At 35.1% G+C, this 17,993-nt stretch overlaps 1 protein-coding gene across 3 annotated transcripts in view; it reads left to right on the top strand.

Annotated features, from left to right (window-relative positions):
* LOC138183476 (A disintegrin and metalloproteinase with thrombospondin motifs 15) overlaps nt 1-17,993 on the top strand; it is a 178,387-nt gene that overhangs the window by 44,622 nt on the left and 115,772 nt on the right. For all 3 annotated transcript variants that reach the window (XM_069120406.1, XM_069120408.1, XM_069120405.1), the window contains exons 3-4: nt 11,933-12,061; nt 17,390-17,550. In XM_069120406.1, coding sequence (XP_068976507.1) covers nt 11,933-12,061; nt 17,390-17,550 — 290 coding nt within the window. The remainder of the gene's footprint in view (nt 1-11,932; nt 12,062-17,389; nt 17,551-17,993) is intronic.

Genomic DNA, 17,993 nt, shown 5'->3' with positions numbered 1-17,993 from the left:
TAAAAGTTGAATGGATTAATTCGATTAATTAGATCGTCAAACTAAGAAAGATTTTCCCTAAATACATATACATATTTTAATACGTAAATAGTCACAAGCAGTTCGTCCATAATTCCTGCAAATATTTCGTTCTGAATGACTGACCTTAAGCCAATGGATTCTCTAATTATTTTGAACAATGTACACGAAAAACTTCATGTATTATTTTACATAACGTAATCAATGCAGATTACGATTATTATTATTAATGAAAATTTTCTCCTCGAAGCATCCGCATTTTTAATTTGCATCCCAACAGACAAGCGTCAGACAGATCTGACAACGACTCGATATCACACTCGCGTCGTAAAGCCACGCGTCGTCTCGCATCCACAGCGCAGATTCGCAACATCTTGCGCTATATTTCATTTTCGCGTTCGATCTCCGTACGATCACCCCGGCTCTTTGTCCGATCGTTACGAACGACCAGTCCCTGACTTTTATTCCCCGAATAACATCCGCTTGGTCGACGCGTCGGGGAAAACGGTCGAAAGCTCGCCTGGTCGCAAAAGACCGAAATGTTTATGCAAGAGTTGGCGAGAGAAGAGAGTCGGATGCGTGCGAGGGTGCAGCCTCTTACACTTTGAACAATGTCGTCCAGTTCAACGACACGTGGTGTATTGGCGCCGCTAGTCTGGCGAAACAGACGACACACAGTTTGCAAAACCGCTTCTAGCTCGGCGTTCTTCATTTTCTTTTGCGCGCCGTCGACGTTGAACCACGCTTGGTGATTAGCAAGCGTCTCGCGAGACGCTAAGGTTTATTTGAATTTTGCGCGAAGCAGGAAGCAACTATTTGCTGCAACGTGGCCACGGAACTCTTTGCATCTTTCGTGGCTTATGGCATCGGTTTCTAGAATAGGTTCGTATATTCTCCTGAATACGATATTTTCCTAGGCCAGACGTAGAATGTTAATGATAGACGCAGAGGCTAACAAAGAGAGAATTATTATGGAAAAGATGCGTGCACGCAGAATATGAAATTTTAGGTTTCACAATAGATCAGCAAGATCTTTCCATAAAAGAGCTCATATTTTTATCAAAGCGTGTTATTTCTTCGCGCGATATCTATAACATTTGTGTACTTATCAATATACGAAGTAAGAATATTTTATGGCAAATCTTGTTACAATATGAAAGTTTATTCAATTTAGATAAAAAGATATAGAGTTCTTGTAGCCTTGTTATTTGTTTGAAATTATTTGAAATTTCGAATTACGTAAAATATTTCCTAGAGACATCGCATTGTCTTCAAAGTAGCATTTAATTCGTCTCCGTGGTATAATAAACCTGCAACTCGCCGTTGAAACTTACAATCAATGAAATCTTAGTTATTAGAACGACGTTAAATTAATTTACATAAGATCGAATCTTTTGAAATTCCTCAAATTTCTACGAACACTGAAGATTCCTCTGCTCGCGCGAAATGTTACAGACAAATGGAAACATTGAACGAAGGAATTTTGAAAAGAAGAGATACGAAGTATCGATCGATTGTTACATTTGGTTACGCATGGTGTTGGGTCAAAGTTCTCATTGTCCTTCAGATCAGCAAAAATGAAGTCACGTAGACGATGGAACTAACTCACGATTGGTTACCTTCTGAGAAGTTCGTCTTCCTTTTATCGCCAGTTTGTCATACAAAGCATCTATCAGTGTTCAGTGATGAGAATTGCTTGATCTTCCCCATATTCACGTGATCGACAACGCGTGTCGACTGGCTCGTATGATACAACTATGTATCGTCTGTCGCTCACCCCATATCCTGTATCCTGTGTCGGGATATCGGATTATCACGCGGTAAGCGCTTTTTCTTCTGCGGTTCTGCGTTGCCGCCGCCTAGTCCTTTTAGAATCGTTTTCTCATCGTGTGTCCCGCTTCGACTTCGTCGCCTGCCAACTACTCCGTATCTCGTTTCTCATGAAGTTAATGTAGTTTCTTTGCTTTATCTATGAGAAGCTTTTGCTACTGCAACTTGTAAGATTTTAATCCTTCCATTGCTGGAACTGGATTGCCACGACTTTGAATGTTCTCTTCGTTGAAATAAGAAAATGAATTATAAATTACGAAACAGACTTCATATGAAAAATTTATCATTTACTTTCAACGAGATTTTCACATACCTTCGCGTATCCGTTTTATCGATATTTTATTGTTCTTTGGTTTGGATTTCTAAGCGTATTGAAAGCGTGGTCTAAATGTCGGCTGAATTGTAAAATATAGATGAATCTTGAGTTTAATGGGAATTCTGAATTTATATGATTTAGTAACTCCGTAGAATTTGTTAAGTAAAAGTTACTTTTGTATTTCGAATAACTAAGAAGGAAGAATCGTGAGAACAATAAAACGATGAAATGTATAGTGAAAGGGATATCGAATTAGAAAAATTGCAGCAGAATCTACATATCAAAATTTGTTTGACAATTGTAAATCTTACATTTACTAGAAGTTGATCAAGTTTTGAAAAAGATCTGAGAAAACGATAAACACGGTAAAACACAAATCCACTTTTATCAAAGAATTGTAAGAATTCTAAGTTACGAATGATATTCCGGTAATATTAAAATCAGTAATTCTCAGAAACATACCTGTAGTTTCTTTTTCTTTTTTGCTGGACACTGATATCCCATAAATCCCTGTCACTCCCGTTCGTGAGTCAAGGATCATGCGGTGTTGAAAGAGGCTTCTGAAATGAAAGCAGCAATAAAAAGGGTTAATTTTTACGAGTCGTTTAAGTGAAACGTGGTTTCACGGATGGTCGTCAAGGTCGTGTGAAAGAAAGGTCGAATGTCTTTAAAGAAAAGTATTTGATTTCTTGGTTGACCGCATATTTCTCGCGGCCGTAACACAGACCCTTCGTTCTTTCACGCGATAAGTTTCTCGATGAAGTGGCCTGTTTCCGGAAAGACTTGCACTTCGACGAAAGCCATTCTCTAATGATTCTTCGAAATTCAATTAGTTATTCTCTAGATTCTAATAATAATTACTTAATAAATACTCTATAACAATCCACTATATTATTTATGTATATATATCATGGACTATCATATTATCAAAATTTTAATTTAATCCTCGTGGTGAATTTTTATTTTTATTCAGGAATTTAATAGGTTCAAGCACATAATTTAACGAACAATTGTACAGCGCAGGAAAGATATCTGGTAAATGATTTCAGACTTTTTACAACTTTCCGAAGTTCTAAAATTACAGGAAACTTGGCATTACCGCGAAATACGTAAAATACGTTGTTCAGAGACATACGATAGAAAAGAAAATTTTAACAACGAAAGGAAGATTAACGAAAGGTGTAAAACGAAATTCTAACAGCCATTTCAAGGTATAAATATACCGGAAAGAATATCAACGATATAGCGAAACGCGAGGAAAGATAAGAAGCGTTAAGACTGAGCGAATTTTCCACAAGTAAAAATAGGCAAGGCAAATTAATAATAAATTCTCTTAAATGTAAGTGGCTTTTCAAATTCTAAAGACGTTGCAAGATTCTGAGAGGCATATTATGCCAGAATTGTATTCGTAAACTATTCACCGATAATCTATGGTAACGCCTCGCATGACCTAGTCTCTTTAAACGAGATTAGCATTTCCAGCCCTATTAAATTGCCTACATACAGCTTTATTGATCTGGCTCGAGCAACGAATAATAGAGACATTGTATGGATCAGAGCCAATCACGTCGGCCAGTTTGGCCGTTTTACGATACGATAGAATACGAATAATACGATTAAGTCAAAGACGATATCGCACCTTGTATAATTTCTATATACAGGGTGGTTGGTAACTGGTGGTACAAGCGGAAAGGAGGTGATTCTACGCGAAAAAAGAAGTCGAAAATATAGAATAAACATTTTTTTTTTAACTCTTTTTTTGATAATTCAAAGTCGATTTTCTCGAAAACAAAGTCTCCAACGGAAAATTTTTATTCTATATTTTCGACTTCTTTTTTCACGTAGAATCACCCCCTTTCCTCTTGTACCACCAGTTACCAACCACCCTGTATATATCGGTGTTTTCTGGAATTGTAGCGTGTTCGATTGTCCGCAACATGTTACAATTTTATTTTTCACCTGGATGTTGTCCGATGCAACGTTTTATAACGCTTTACGTTCCTATTTTAAGTGGTGAAGTCGGAGAAAGAGAAGATAGATCTTGTAAATTCAACCAACATGAAATTGGAAATCGTTCGTATTGTTATTATATCATCTGCGACGTGAAATCATCGGATTATAAGTGATCAGAACGAATTTCGAGTTAAATTTGAATCGATTTGAGTTGTAAATTATGGATCGCAAGGAGTTGATATAATTTGCTCTGAGTTATAACTTGTAATGACTAGAGCGCGGATATTTATGCAAGTTCGTATTTTTACGAATATAATTTAAAAAAAAAAAAAAAAGAACGTAACTTAGAGAGAAATTTATTTCATCTAATAAACATCCTACTACACTTTGGATATTTCGTATATTTTATTATACCTCTTACGTGTTCTGTATCTACCATACGTTCTGTACATTTTTGCATCTTCAGATTTCTCACAAACGCATAACTCACATTGAAGCGTTAAAGCATCGCTTCGCTTTCCAAGAAATTCACTAAACCAAACACTCGCACAATGCACGAGTGTCGTCTAATAATCATAATCGCTGCGCTTGAAACGGAAGCAGGGCTCCCATCCTCTATTAAGCGGAGGTCCACTGTCCGCGTATCTCTGTACCCGGTAGGCGAACAGCATAATCGCTGTGGACGCTGTCCTAGGCTCGCCGAATCCCTTTTTCTCGGTTGGATCGTAGCCGTGTGTCGTTATGCAATTGTACAATGCGCACGGTGTCTGTGTCGCCCACGCGTCGACATTTAGTAAGCGCGTTTAATCTCCTCGGACGTGACGTAAAGTCCCTTTGTTCCGCGACATGGTCCACGATACTAAGCGAGTGGGACGTCAAAATTTCTCCTCTCATTGTTCGGCTGCAACCGGCTTTAGGTTGCACGCTTAACGAGCCGCGGTAGCAAAACGTTTGACCATTATCTACGATGAAATTTTTGGGATAGAACCTGGCATCTGTGTTGTGTATAATTTCTCCGTTCGTTGGAATCGAGTTTACTTGGCCAAGGTTTGCTTCACAGAGACAAGATACTTACAATGCCTGGACATCTTTCAGACGTCCAAATTAGATATAAAAATCAATAACTTTCCGAGTTTTTATAGGAATCATAGACGAGTCTCGAGAGAAGGTAAAAAAAAATCGTAGAAAAGCTTGGTGTTTTAAATGCAGATTTGTGAAAAAGAGGAAATTGGTCGAGGAAATGTATAGGTTTCTCTAATACAGGACGAAAGAAATTTCTGTTCTATGTAAATGGTTGAATCGAATCGTTTAAGAAACTTAGCTAACTCTATCGTAGCTTTAAATTTCCAAAAAGCTGTGAAAACATTCTCAGATATTTATCGGCATCTTTAATATATCTGAAACTTGTACAATTTTAATCTTTCGATAAAAATAGAACGGTGGAATTTCGCTCGAGTCTTCGACGAGCCAGTTTGCATATGAGCGTCGTGAAAGGTCAAAATTTCATTTTTTTCTTATTGTAGCTGAGTCTTGAAAATCGTAGCAAATATTGTAATAGGTAATAGGTAAACCATATGATCGTCATTGCCATTTTTAGTTCGTCCAAACGAGTCTTCCTTATCTACTCGCAAGTACACGAACTACGTTTCATCGTGTCGGGAACAATGCACGAAACAATGTGCCAGACAGTCGTCTACAGCCTGTACGTGGAGACGCCGACAAAAATCGACCAGGTTATCGGTTGACCCGCGATTCTTATTTTGGCCGCGAATCGCGTTAATTAATTACACGAGTTAAACGATCGAGTATCTCTAGTTGCGACGTATCCGCCGATTGGGTCGCGTATCACAAACGTTTACGAGGATTATCTGCAAGTTTGTCCAAATATTGTTTCGAGGATGAGTTACGTTAGGTCACTACAGTTTATGAGGCATGTCGATGGGATCGTGAAATCGAAGATTTATGTTTCGTGGGTTGTTATTGATTTTTTGTAAAATTAGAATATAAGAATTAATAGGAAATAGGATACGATAAAGTACGTATTTAATACGTATGTAAAAATACATTTTATTTTACGAATATAATAAATTTTTATAGCGGAGTGTACAAATTGTATTTTTTTTTTCTTATAAGTAGAATAAAATTATCTTACGGAACGTGACAGGTCCGTTTACTATAAGAAAAAATATAAGAAGTTTCTAGGATGTGTTTTTGAATTACCGTCAGTGTTAATTAACTTTTGGGTCCTTCTTTTTTGTAAAAACAAACTTCTCTAGTCGAATTAAAATATTTTTAAATAACAGAGTCGATATTAATGCAATATTAATAAAATGCTAATGTAATAGCCTGTAAAAACAACATGCAATCGACGTGAAATAACAAACTAAATGAATTATTTAATGTTTCATTATGTTTACAATTAACTGGATATTTAGTAGTAATATTCACCAGTTATATGTAATTTATTTAAGCAGGTAAGAAGGATTTGATTTATGATGGCGATAATGGAAAAAGTACTCTACTAAAAACCTGTTTTAATTTGCATTTCATGAATGAAGTATTACTCTAAGCTACCTACTAAGATTACGAAAATCGTGCTATGGAGTTATCCGTAACTATTGTATAATCAGATACATACGCGTGTACAAGTGTCTTTAAGCCACTCAGGTCATTAACGAGGATTACATTGAACACAGAGGTACTTGATATTAGAAAGCTGGGTCGTTGCTACTGCACTTCTACCTCATTCAGACATTCAGTCTTTCACTGATTTTCTATTTGTAATTGATCTTCCAATCTATAGAATTTCTTGCAATTTAATCGAGAAATTAAAATCTACAAAAAGCTGTCAATTAATAAAATATCATTGTACGACACGAATATAAGGAAATTTTAATTAGACGAATATATTAAGTTGTCCCAAAGGTTCCTTTCGTTTTATAAGGAAATAATAAATGCGCAAGATTTTTTGTTTTATATTATTTTATTGAATTACGTTTGTAATAGAACAAACTGTATCATACGTAATTCAGTAAAATAATATCAGACAAAAAATAACGTGCATCTATTATTTCCTTACAAAACGAAAGAAACTTTTTGCGACAACGTGATAGAAAATTTTCAAATGTTTCGGATCATTTCATTGTCAATCTAGTCGATCAGTTCCCAAAATGATACAAATATAAATAATTTTTCATTATTTCAAACGATATAGAGATATCAAAAGATTTAGATAACTTTCAAATTATTTAATCTACAATAATTCGATATTTCGATTAATTCTTAGCAGAAACTAAGTAGAAACTCAGCAGAAACAAATTTTATTTCAGATCAGGTAATTTTCAAAGAATTTCAATTACTTCAGCTCGGTCAATTGATCAATTGTTCAATTGGTTTTGTTAAACTGCCACGAACACAAGCGAATTTAATTTCACATCAGATAAACACGAAAGAATCTCGATTATTTCAGACCACTCGATGCTCGACAATCCAATTCAAACACAAACAAATGGTAATTATTTCGAATGAGACAAACGCCAAAGAATCTCGATCATTTCAAATTACTCAATTCTCGGTAATCGAATACCTCGGTACATTCTTAAACCGCAGCCACACCTAATTAGTCAATAAAATTCCAAAAATTGCTCGACCAATGGAATCTCCTATTTGCATATAAAAAGCCACCGACGATTACCATTGCAAACCGATTTATCGATCTAGAGCTTTCAAGGAAATCTCACAAGCCGATCCCCATTAATCTTTCAGCATGAGTAAAATATTCCATGATACACTTCCTCTTCGAACAAAAGTGCAGGGAAAATCTGCATCGGTGTTTTTCCAACTTCGAATGCCATCGCTAATCGTTTACTTGCATCGTGTTCAGTCATCGCATTTTGCGCAATTAGATCGCACGACAGTACTTCGAACGTTCTCCGTGCGACAGTTTTATGAAAAATTTACAGTACGAGACAAAAGTATCGTAGTTGGAATGTGCAAATAAGCAGAGAAATATTTCCGAGGTTATTGGTGAGTCAATGAAAACGATGAAGTTCAATATCTACTGATTTTATAAATAAATGTTTCACGTGTAATTTATTGTATTTCAGATGGCTCATTGCATACATCATCTATATATATGTATGCATTTCTATTCTTCTATATGTTATAGTTCCTGAGTCATAAAAACATATAATAGTTACTCATAAACGTTTATAATTTTCGGTTTTGTTTCAAACTTTACCCACATAATGTCGATACTTGAACATCGTAATAACCCTAATGAAATTTCAAAATCTGTGTACACGTAATTTCATATCATAATAAAGGTGTGTGAAAGAATTCGAATATTTTTTCGAAGTATTTCGAATAATAAGAAATATGTGTGAGATTTTGTATATATAGGCAACAAACGTACGAATACTTTTGTCTTTTACTGTACACGATTTCCGCGCCATTTTTCCAATTATCGGCCAACTAATCAACCTGACGTCTAATCAACGTCATGAAATTTCGTCTTCTCTTCCGTTCAATCGACGTGGTTATCTGAAAGCCAGGAAATCGCTTGTCGTTGGAAATCAGCTTAATGGGCTTGCGTAACACAGATCGCTTGTACGTGGATCTGACTGGTTCGCGGAACGGATGAATCGCTGATAGATCGAATGGCAGAATTTTTTACGATCGTTTGTTCCTCCTCTTCGTGTTTAATGAACGTCGAAGGTTGACGTTCGAGAAATTCGTCGAACGGATGAACCTCGCCCTTTTGCGGTTGTCTATGGGATCAGTCGTTCGGTTAGTCATTTAAGGTTGGGATTTTATTATCTACAATATGATTCCCAGACATTTAAACATTTTGTAACACTGATGATTTCAGTTACCACTTGGTTCTTTAACAGCCAGCAGATGTATTTCAAAATGGTATTTTTTCATCCGAGAAATAATTTCTACATAATTTTACGTATTTCATATTTTCGACGATTAACCGATTTATTACTATGTTAGCACAGGTAGATAAAATTTTGCCACAATCAGGACTCTGAGCATAATAATTTTTACGATACCTGATCCTACTACGCACAATCCTCGACGATTTTAACTAATTTCGTAACTGCAAATTTAGGGAAATAGTCGATACAAAATTGACCAACAATGTTTTTCTGATATCGTTTTGAACATGATGAATCATCGATAGAATTAAATGGACAGCATATACAAGATTCATACGGGTCGTTGTTGGCCTCGGACGTATTAATGGAAGATTCAGCTTTGTTTCTTGCGATTTCGTTGCTGCTATTTTAACTTAACAGGAGCGAAGTGTTTGGATACTGAGATCAGTTTCTGTTGATGCAGCGTGACGAGTGCTTTAATCGAGAGCAAAAGTGCACAGTTGACGTGGCGATGGATATTGAGAAGCCTTCATAACGATATTTTTAATGTAATTGTTGGATTCTTCTTGAGAATGCGCGAATCGAGCAGACGAATGACGTAGAACAGAAGTTTATCGACAGTGACGTTGAATCGTGCGATTTTGAATGAGAACATTTTTTCTAATTAATAGTTTTACACGCTGTTTAATTTTCTAAACTTACGGCAAAAATGTATGCAGCGCAGCTAATAATAAGTTTGTAGGGAGATTATAAAACTTATTTTCTCGTCTATTTATCTGTGGTCGCTTGTACTCGTACGTTCATCTAGGTCATTTGTTCTTCTCGGTGGTAGATCGACAATCAATCATTGACGTTGTAGAATCGATGTTATTACGTTAAAGTAAAAAGTTTTTCAAGTATCGAATATTTGAATAAAACGTTAATATAGTGACAGTGACGTTTATTTCCTAATATTCGACTATTACTATAATGTTGTAATTATTAATTCTTTCATCAAAGAAATTCTGAGGCGTTGAGGTAGCACAGTAAATTTTCTTTGAGTTCGTCTTAATGTGACTTTTAGAAATCATTTGCATCGTCTACATTTTTGTTTGATATTTATAGTTGCAAGAAATCTTTGTCTTCAAAATTTAGAAAATATGTAACACAAAAAGGATTTGTAAAATTTGAACAAATATTTGTACGTATTCTTTTGCTTTGAATGGTATAAAAGTAACGTTTCTGAATGACTTCAGGTATTTATCGACTATTTGGAAAGCAAAGAAAAGAGTATTGAGAATTTGCAGCAAAGAAGCGAGTACTCGGATCGATTCCAAAACGCTCGATTGCGGTTTTCTAAACTTGCTGTGCACAAAAGATACCACGATCAGGATAAATTCGGCGATTCAGCAATGTGTTGCGTTACAAGGGACAGTGGAGCGAACCAATTGGTTCGATATATCGAATGTTTATTTATAGTATTTCGTTTATACATACGCATGACCACTCGAGTCTTTCGAGTGTCGACAAAATGAAGTCAGAAACCGAGTATTTATACTTTGATTATGTACTTAGCAATAAGTATACGAGAAATTTGATCAGACTCGCGTTATTGTTTAAATAATATTCTGACGCGTCAGGTTTTTATTTAACGAAGAATCGTCTACATCTCCAAAAGATATAAATTTTCACGATCTCGAAAAGTAAGGAACATCTATTGAATGATGTTCGCTTGTTGAAATTCGCAAACTTTTTATCAGAGAAACTTTTGCCGAGAGACGTATGAAAATGACGCAGGTAGATGCAAATTCAAAATTCAAACTGAAAAATATTAATAGCGATAGTGAATATAAACCTACTACTATCGATAGTGCATTAATTTATTGCTAATAAGAATAACGAAAAAATGTTACAATTTTGTCGAATGAAGATCCCATAGTTTTCGACCATCGTAATATTAAAAAAAAAGAAACACTGTCAAATATCCTTCAAAATGGAAACATTTCCTTTTCTCTAACCCTGACCTTAACAAAACCCTATAATATTTGTTAAAATATTAAATGAAGAATAATCATCAAATATCTTAAAAACACAAAATTTCTATATTTTTGACTGTAGTATTATATTAATAACCGATTTTCATCTACTGATGAAAATGACGCAATGAAGTCACACGTGATTCCGCAACCAGAAAAGTTGCTGAACCGAGAATCGAGAAAGCTCGTGCATCGTTCGAATGTCGCGCATGTGCGTCTCGATAGTCAAGGCTGATGAGATATCTGGAAATAATTTTGATTTTTCTTCTCGCGAGATGAGGGTCAATTAATCGATTCCAAGTAGCCGCATTACGCAATGACCGTTGCTCGTCGTTCGCACGGGCGCCTTCTTTTTTCACGAGCTTATCGCACGAGCGCATGCTGTCTGACAGAAAGAAAAAAGAAATACTCTGGCGATTAATTTTAATTTCAACAGCGAAATGCGGGGTCATCGCGCGAATTCCCGTTTAAATTTGTACCGTGATATCTTAATGCTGAATCGGCCTCGATAAGACAACTGTCGATCTATCGCCATGCAGAACGCACAACGTTCGATACGTTTGTTCATCTGGAATACGATGAATTCTCAGCCAGATATTATAGCTTGTAAAAAAAAACTGCAATTTCGAAAGTTTAAGTAAGATACGTTAGAATTTAGGAACTAAGCCGTACAGCAGAAACAAAGCTCTAGAAGAGGCTTCAAATGTTTGAATAAAAAAGTACTGGAGTGATAGATTTTGAGATTGAGGAATGAAACTTAACAATTAGAAAAACAATCCAAAGTTAGAAAGGTATAATAGTTGCTTTTTAAATTCTACTATATCTTATATACTTTGTAAGTTTAGAAACGTTAGATCTGAACCGCTGAACGCGATTATCGAGCACTTTGCTTAAAATATTACGTTTGTTTGTTACAGTGATGTCGAAAGTGGAGAAATCATCAAAGAAGCAGAGTGGTTCTAAGAAAATCAAACTGTTTTCTCAGAAACCCGACTTGGAGTACATTCAATTGATGAAAATCAGTGAAAATCAATACGAGGATCCACGTAAGTTCATAAGAACGATTGTTAACTTTTTTTCTTTTTAGAAGATTGTAAATTCAAAAATTTCTACTGAAAAATAATTATACTATGGTAAAAAGTGGAAAATAACAGTTTATTACATTTTCACTGGTGATTATAAATTTGGAATTAGTTAAAAATTAGCTTTAAATAATTAACTAATATCTTCCGTCCTTATTAGTTGTTAAAAATAAATGACATAATTAGTGATATATGTAGTGATCTGAATTATTACCGAATTTAGCAATTTATTTTGAATCTTTTATTATTCTTTTCTCCAACAATGAGAAACATTATCGATGATCGCATTAAGATTGATAAGATTAATTCGATCATTGTCGAGGCAGGAAGAACAGGAATAGTATGTTTATTGTTAAAACTGGCAAATAGGACAAATTCGACTAGAATCAATAATTTGCGGAATATGTTTGTTATCCAAGCTAGCAATAGGATCAGACCGCTTGTTATCCAAAGTATCGATGAAATTAATTTAATTTTCAATACCAGTGTTTAATTATTATCGAAGCTAGCGATTTAATTATTTCGTGCATTCGATCACAATAAAACAATAGTAATATTCAACTCAACAAAATTCTACGGTGTATTTCTTACAGATTTTTTATGGCAAAAGGATCAGTTTCAAAGTATCACACTATTCGACATAAATTTATCTTTAGACTCGTTTCAAACTCTACCAATATAATCGCCATAGTCTGGTCTCGTTACACAGTTAATGAAATTTCGAAATGTTCCATATTTCACTTTCGAAATAGTATAATGTTTTCGTGAAAGATCTCTTTGAATATTCGAATATAAACACACACTGGAGAAGACATTTTCGAGAATTATACAACGCTTAGTTCAACTTGGAGGTTTCCATAGTATCAGTCATCATTGTTTGAAGCCGTAGTTTGAAACCTGCCCGTTTGAAATGCAGGTCAAACGTCGGAATAAATTTCTTCTAAACAGAGATACGATCTAAACCCGGAAGTTTCGGCCCACGAAATTATGTAACGCTTTCCACGGATTGCGTGCAGGACACCGTTACGATGATTGTCAATAAATAAGTAGCATTTACCATTCCGGCATTCGCTCGCACCATTCTTTGCCATTACTCTGACACGGACTAACTGCAAAGTGTCACTTTAACTATGATGATGCTTAACACGCTACTCGAACCAGTTAGCAGATCGTATTTCTGGGTGAATCAGGAAAATTATAATTGTCCAGTGTCGCTTAAGCTTGCACGATGATGGCGTTAAACGTATTGCTGGAAACGGTGGATCGTATTTCTGGCAAGTTTATGGCAGTCGCTGAGAAATGGGTAAGGAGGTACGTTTAACGCGTGCAATGGTGTTTTTAGGTGGCCATTAATCGTATAATACGGGATCTGGAGTAATGGGTATTTAAGTAAGTGAGTTTACTGTTGTTACCCGCATAGTACAATAGTGTTTAATTGTCTTATGGATAATTGTGTAATTTCCTGACTACGTTCTTTGTTTTATTTTTGGAAAATTGTTGGTATCAGAATATGCGATTGATATTTAATTCATCAGAAAACGAAGCTTCGGAATTTTAATGGAACCTTTACTTCTTCAAATAATTTTACATCTTGAAATTCTTTTAGGTTTGAATTCTTCGAATCCACCGTCTCATTTTTAAACAACTCTGTGTCGTCTAATTGCTACGCGAGATTCCAAACTGCTAAACATCCTTAGACATTTGAATTGTTTATTTCCTTACAAACGATCTCTCTGGCCAAGTAGGTTGGCTCTCCTATAAATCATACATTATGAATAATTTGACAATGCTTGAAAATATTATACGTATACGTCGTCTCTAATGTATCAAAATTGCAGGAAATTTTTGGCAATTGCCATTATAAAATTTTGGCATTGTACAAGGCTGTCCTATTTGAATCGACTCTCAAATTCTGGCAAATTTGAAATATTTGTCGTAATAATTACGTACTTACGGGAGATTTAATAATTCTGCTGGACGATAATTAATGGAATGGATAGATCAACGAGTTCCATTCGATCCTTGGTATATTTTCCGCGTTTTAAATACTCAGAGAATATTTTCTGATTTTCCTTTTAACGAGGAGTTAGTTCTCGGGAATATTTTACGAACCGTTGATTACGCAAATTCATATTTTTATAACACAACCAGGACTCAAATAGAAATTCAATTAAAAATTAGAAACGAAGCTTAAATAAAAATTGGTTCCATCTTCTGAATATCGTAACTGATATTTGATTTTCTACGTTTCGTACATTACGATATGTTACGCACGTTTAAATTTTCCATAAATTCATAAGCATGTACGGTCTACTCGTTTGGTAGTCCACTACATAGATACATGTAATAACAAGGAAACGCTCATCCTCGTCGAATGATCGTAAGGCACACAGCCGTTTAGATCGGGGTCATTGAGATCGTTGACTGGATCATCGATCCCATCTTCTCTGTACCGAAGGCACGCGAGATGCGCGACAGAGCAGGGCGATTCAAATTAGCGCAATTAGACCGCGATGCGTTTGGCTACGTGTTCCGATGATGGAACGTGCACGCGTGATCCTCGAAGCGTATCGGCGTGTGGCCGTGGCGAACCGTGTACACCACCTTTATCAGGATCACGTTCGCCTCGTTAGGCTCTCGATTGTGCGAGACGAGCCGGCGCATACACGACGATAAAAAACAGACAACGCGAACAGAACCAGATATTTATAAAGAACGCGATCGTTTCGTATCGAACTGCGATCGCGATTCTCGGAAATGCGAATCGAATGCAAAACCATTGCAGAGGGTGGTTTTGCCCGTGGCGGCCGCCAATCTCCAAAAGACTCCAAGCATTTTGAAACCGTGGAAATTCGGATTATTTCGAATACAGTATAGAATCTCGTTTAAACGAAATTTTATAATATTATATTGATATTAATATTAAGATTAATTAATATTAATATTATAGCTGTTTATAATTTCTTTCTTCTCCACATTGTGTGCTATATATGTGTTAGATGTAAATTTGAAATTTCATTAGCATTGTAAAGAGAAACATTAGATTCCAAGCTTCTTTGAAACCGGGAAATTCGGATTATTTCGAATACAGTATAGAATCTCGTTTAAACAAAATTTTATAATATTATGTCAATATTAATATTATAGCTGTTTATAATTTCTTTCTTGTCCACATTGTGTGCTATATATGTGTTAGATGTAAATTTGAAATTTCATTAGCATTGTAAAGAGAAACATTAGATTCCAAGCTTCTTTGAAACCGGGAAATTCGGATTATTTCGAATACAGTATAGAATCTCGTTTAAACGAAATTTTATAATATTATGCCAGTATTAATATTATAGCTGTTTATAATTTCTTTCTTGTCCACATTGTGTGCTATATATGTGCTGTGTTAGATGTAAATTTGAAATTTCATTAGCATTGTAAAGAGAAACACTTGTCATTGTAAAGAGAATTTCTAATCCGATAGTGTGACTTTGTTATAATATGAAGAATTAATTCATCATATATTTATTACACAATTACTGTGCTTGATTTGTTTCTATTTGTTCGTAGAGTTTGCATCATTATGCATTTACAAGCAAATGTTTGGTGAAATCTACTATTATATTAACGTGGATGGTTGTTTAATAACGTAACGAGAATTCATAGATAGTGGACCTACACGTTTGTGCATTTATGGAAGAGAAAAAGAACTATGTTTAATTGGGAAGAAAGTATACGTTTTCATTTTCAACAAACGAATGAAAAATCACTGGAATGCATTACAATTACACTCTGGATGTTACAGAACCTATGAAAAATTCAATTCTACAAAAATATAGACGATCTACGTATATACAAAATATTTATTCAGAGCATGTTTTGTGAAACAAGATTCCTTTTTTTTTTTTTTTGTAAGTTCCATTTTTTTATCTGTATCGATGAAAGTATAATCGCCCACTGTCTAATTATAAAACTGGTTTTAATTATGAAACTGTTTTCGTCATTCTCACGTCGTTTCATAAATTCCAATGGTTATGGTAACTTCATTCGCTATCTACGCCATAATGTACGCGTGTTAAGTGCGCCTCGAATACTCGAAATACAAGGTACGTGCTAGCTGGTAACTAGTTCATTTGTTGCTGGTAATCGATGACAGTCGCACGAACTTGGCAAAGCGAAGTGACAAGGTGCGTGACAAAATGCGTGACAAAATGCGCCTGTCGCATTGAAAACGTTCCTCTATACTGTACAACCTGTACTGTACACGGTTGGCATGGTTTTCTATCTGATTCCTCAACCCTCTGCAAACTTGTTTTACGGGAAAGGCTACTGTTTCATTAACTGTTTCCCGATCGCGTGACTATTCATTTTCGCCGATTATTTTTTCGCCTTAGGACAAAAATAAATCATCGATGCTGTTTCACCTCGTAGCTCGCTCTTCGATACAACACGCAGTCTTTGAATTTAGTATCGTTTCTATCGTTGATACGCACCTTCTTCTTTTATAGAATATTTATATATAGAAATATATGAAACGAGAGATTTTCTTATTTTAGCGCATTTGTTTATACGCTTGTATATTTGAATCGGGAAATTGGCGACTTTATATAAACACCCACAGTGTATTTATAATGCATTCTAGTGAATTTGTAATAGTTTGTTAAAGATAGAAATATATCCTTTTTCATAAATTAAAAGAACTATCGTTCTTTTCGTTAAATTTTTCATCATACTTATTTTTACTGTTTTATGTCTTAAGATCGATAAATAAAAATTCTTTGAAAATACAAACACGTTATAAAGCATCATTTTCTCATTAAACCGTTTAGAGAAAGAAGAAGAATCGATGTACAATTTACAAGTTACAATAAAGTTATTTAGTCCAGAATCTCCTGCAAGGATATTAACTACTAATCATTCGTAACTCAGGTTATTTAACGAATTTCATTTGTAAATTTTACGTTTTTTTATAAAAAAACACGAAAACCAGATAAAAAATTATTTTACCTATTATGTGTTTAAACGAATATTATATTTTAGATATTCACAAATCTTTATATTACGTGCATTCCGTGCATATTTAGCCCTTTAAATTTCCCATAAATGCATAAGAAACCATAATCTAGTTATGGCAGAATATGTATATATATATATATATATATATATACATATAATATAGCGTTATAAAATGAATTATATAACGTCATAGATTAAAGCTACAGTTGTGTTTACAAACTTCAACACACGGTTCAACCAAATACAAAAATAGATATATATATCAAGGGTGTGTTTGTGTCGTTACAGCGGACAAATACACAACAGCGAAACGACACCACAGCGGTCATTTCCGACATGCTACGGCCGAAGTATGGGATCCTCACCCTCAATACGAGTTCACCGCCTTTGGGAGACGGTTCCGTTTACGTTTAGCTCACGACACCAGTTTCGTGTCACCGAATATTATGGTAAGATAACGTTCTACATATATCCATTTCGATCGATTTACGGCGCAATTTAACGGGTTAATTTATCGAAACGGCAACACGCAGACGGCCAATTCAATTTCTTCGCTACGTGCCGATCTTCAGATATGCTTTTATTGGCCACTAATCCTGTTACGATTATCCGAAAAGTTATCTCGTCGCGCGTGTTATTACTATGCTAATGTAGGCGATATCATCGTCGATGCTTCCGTGCCGAAGCTTGCATAATTTTCCTTCCGTGAAATGTGATGGACGAGGCGTTAAAAGCCGCCTCGAGTGGTAACGTCGATGATGAATTATTTATCGCCAGTATTAGATAACTAATCGATCCTAAATACAAAGTGGTGTACCAAATCATCGAAGAAATTATTCGACGTTGTTACATATTTAACGAGCAGTTGAATTTGCAGAATTCTTCGAGAAAA

This window comes from Bombus flavifrons, chromosome 9 (assembly GCF_040668555.2).
Source record: "Bombus flavifrons isolate JBK064 chromosome 9, iyBomFlav1_principal, whole genome shotgun sequence".
Classification (NCBI taxonomy): domain Eukaryota; kingdom Metazoa; phylum Arthropoda; class Insecta; order Hymenoptera; family Apidae; genus Bombus; species Bombus flavifrons.
This window is presented reverse-complemented; position numbering and strand designations above follow the sequence as displayed.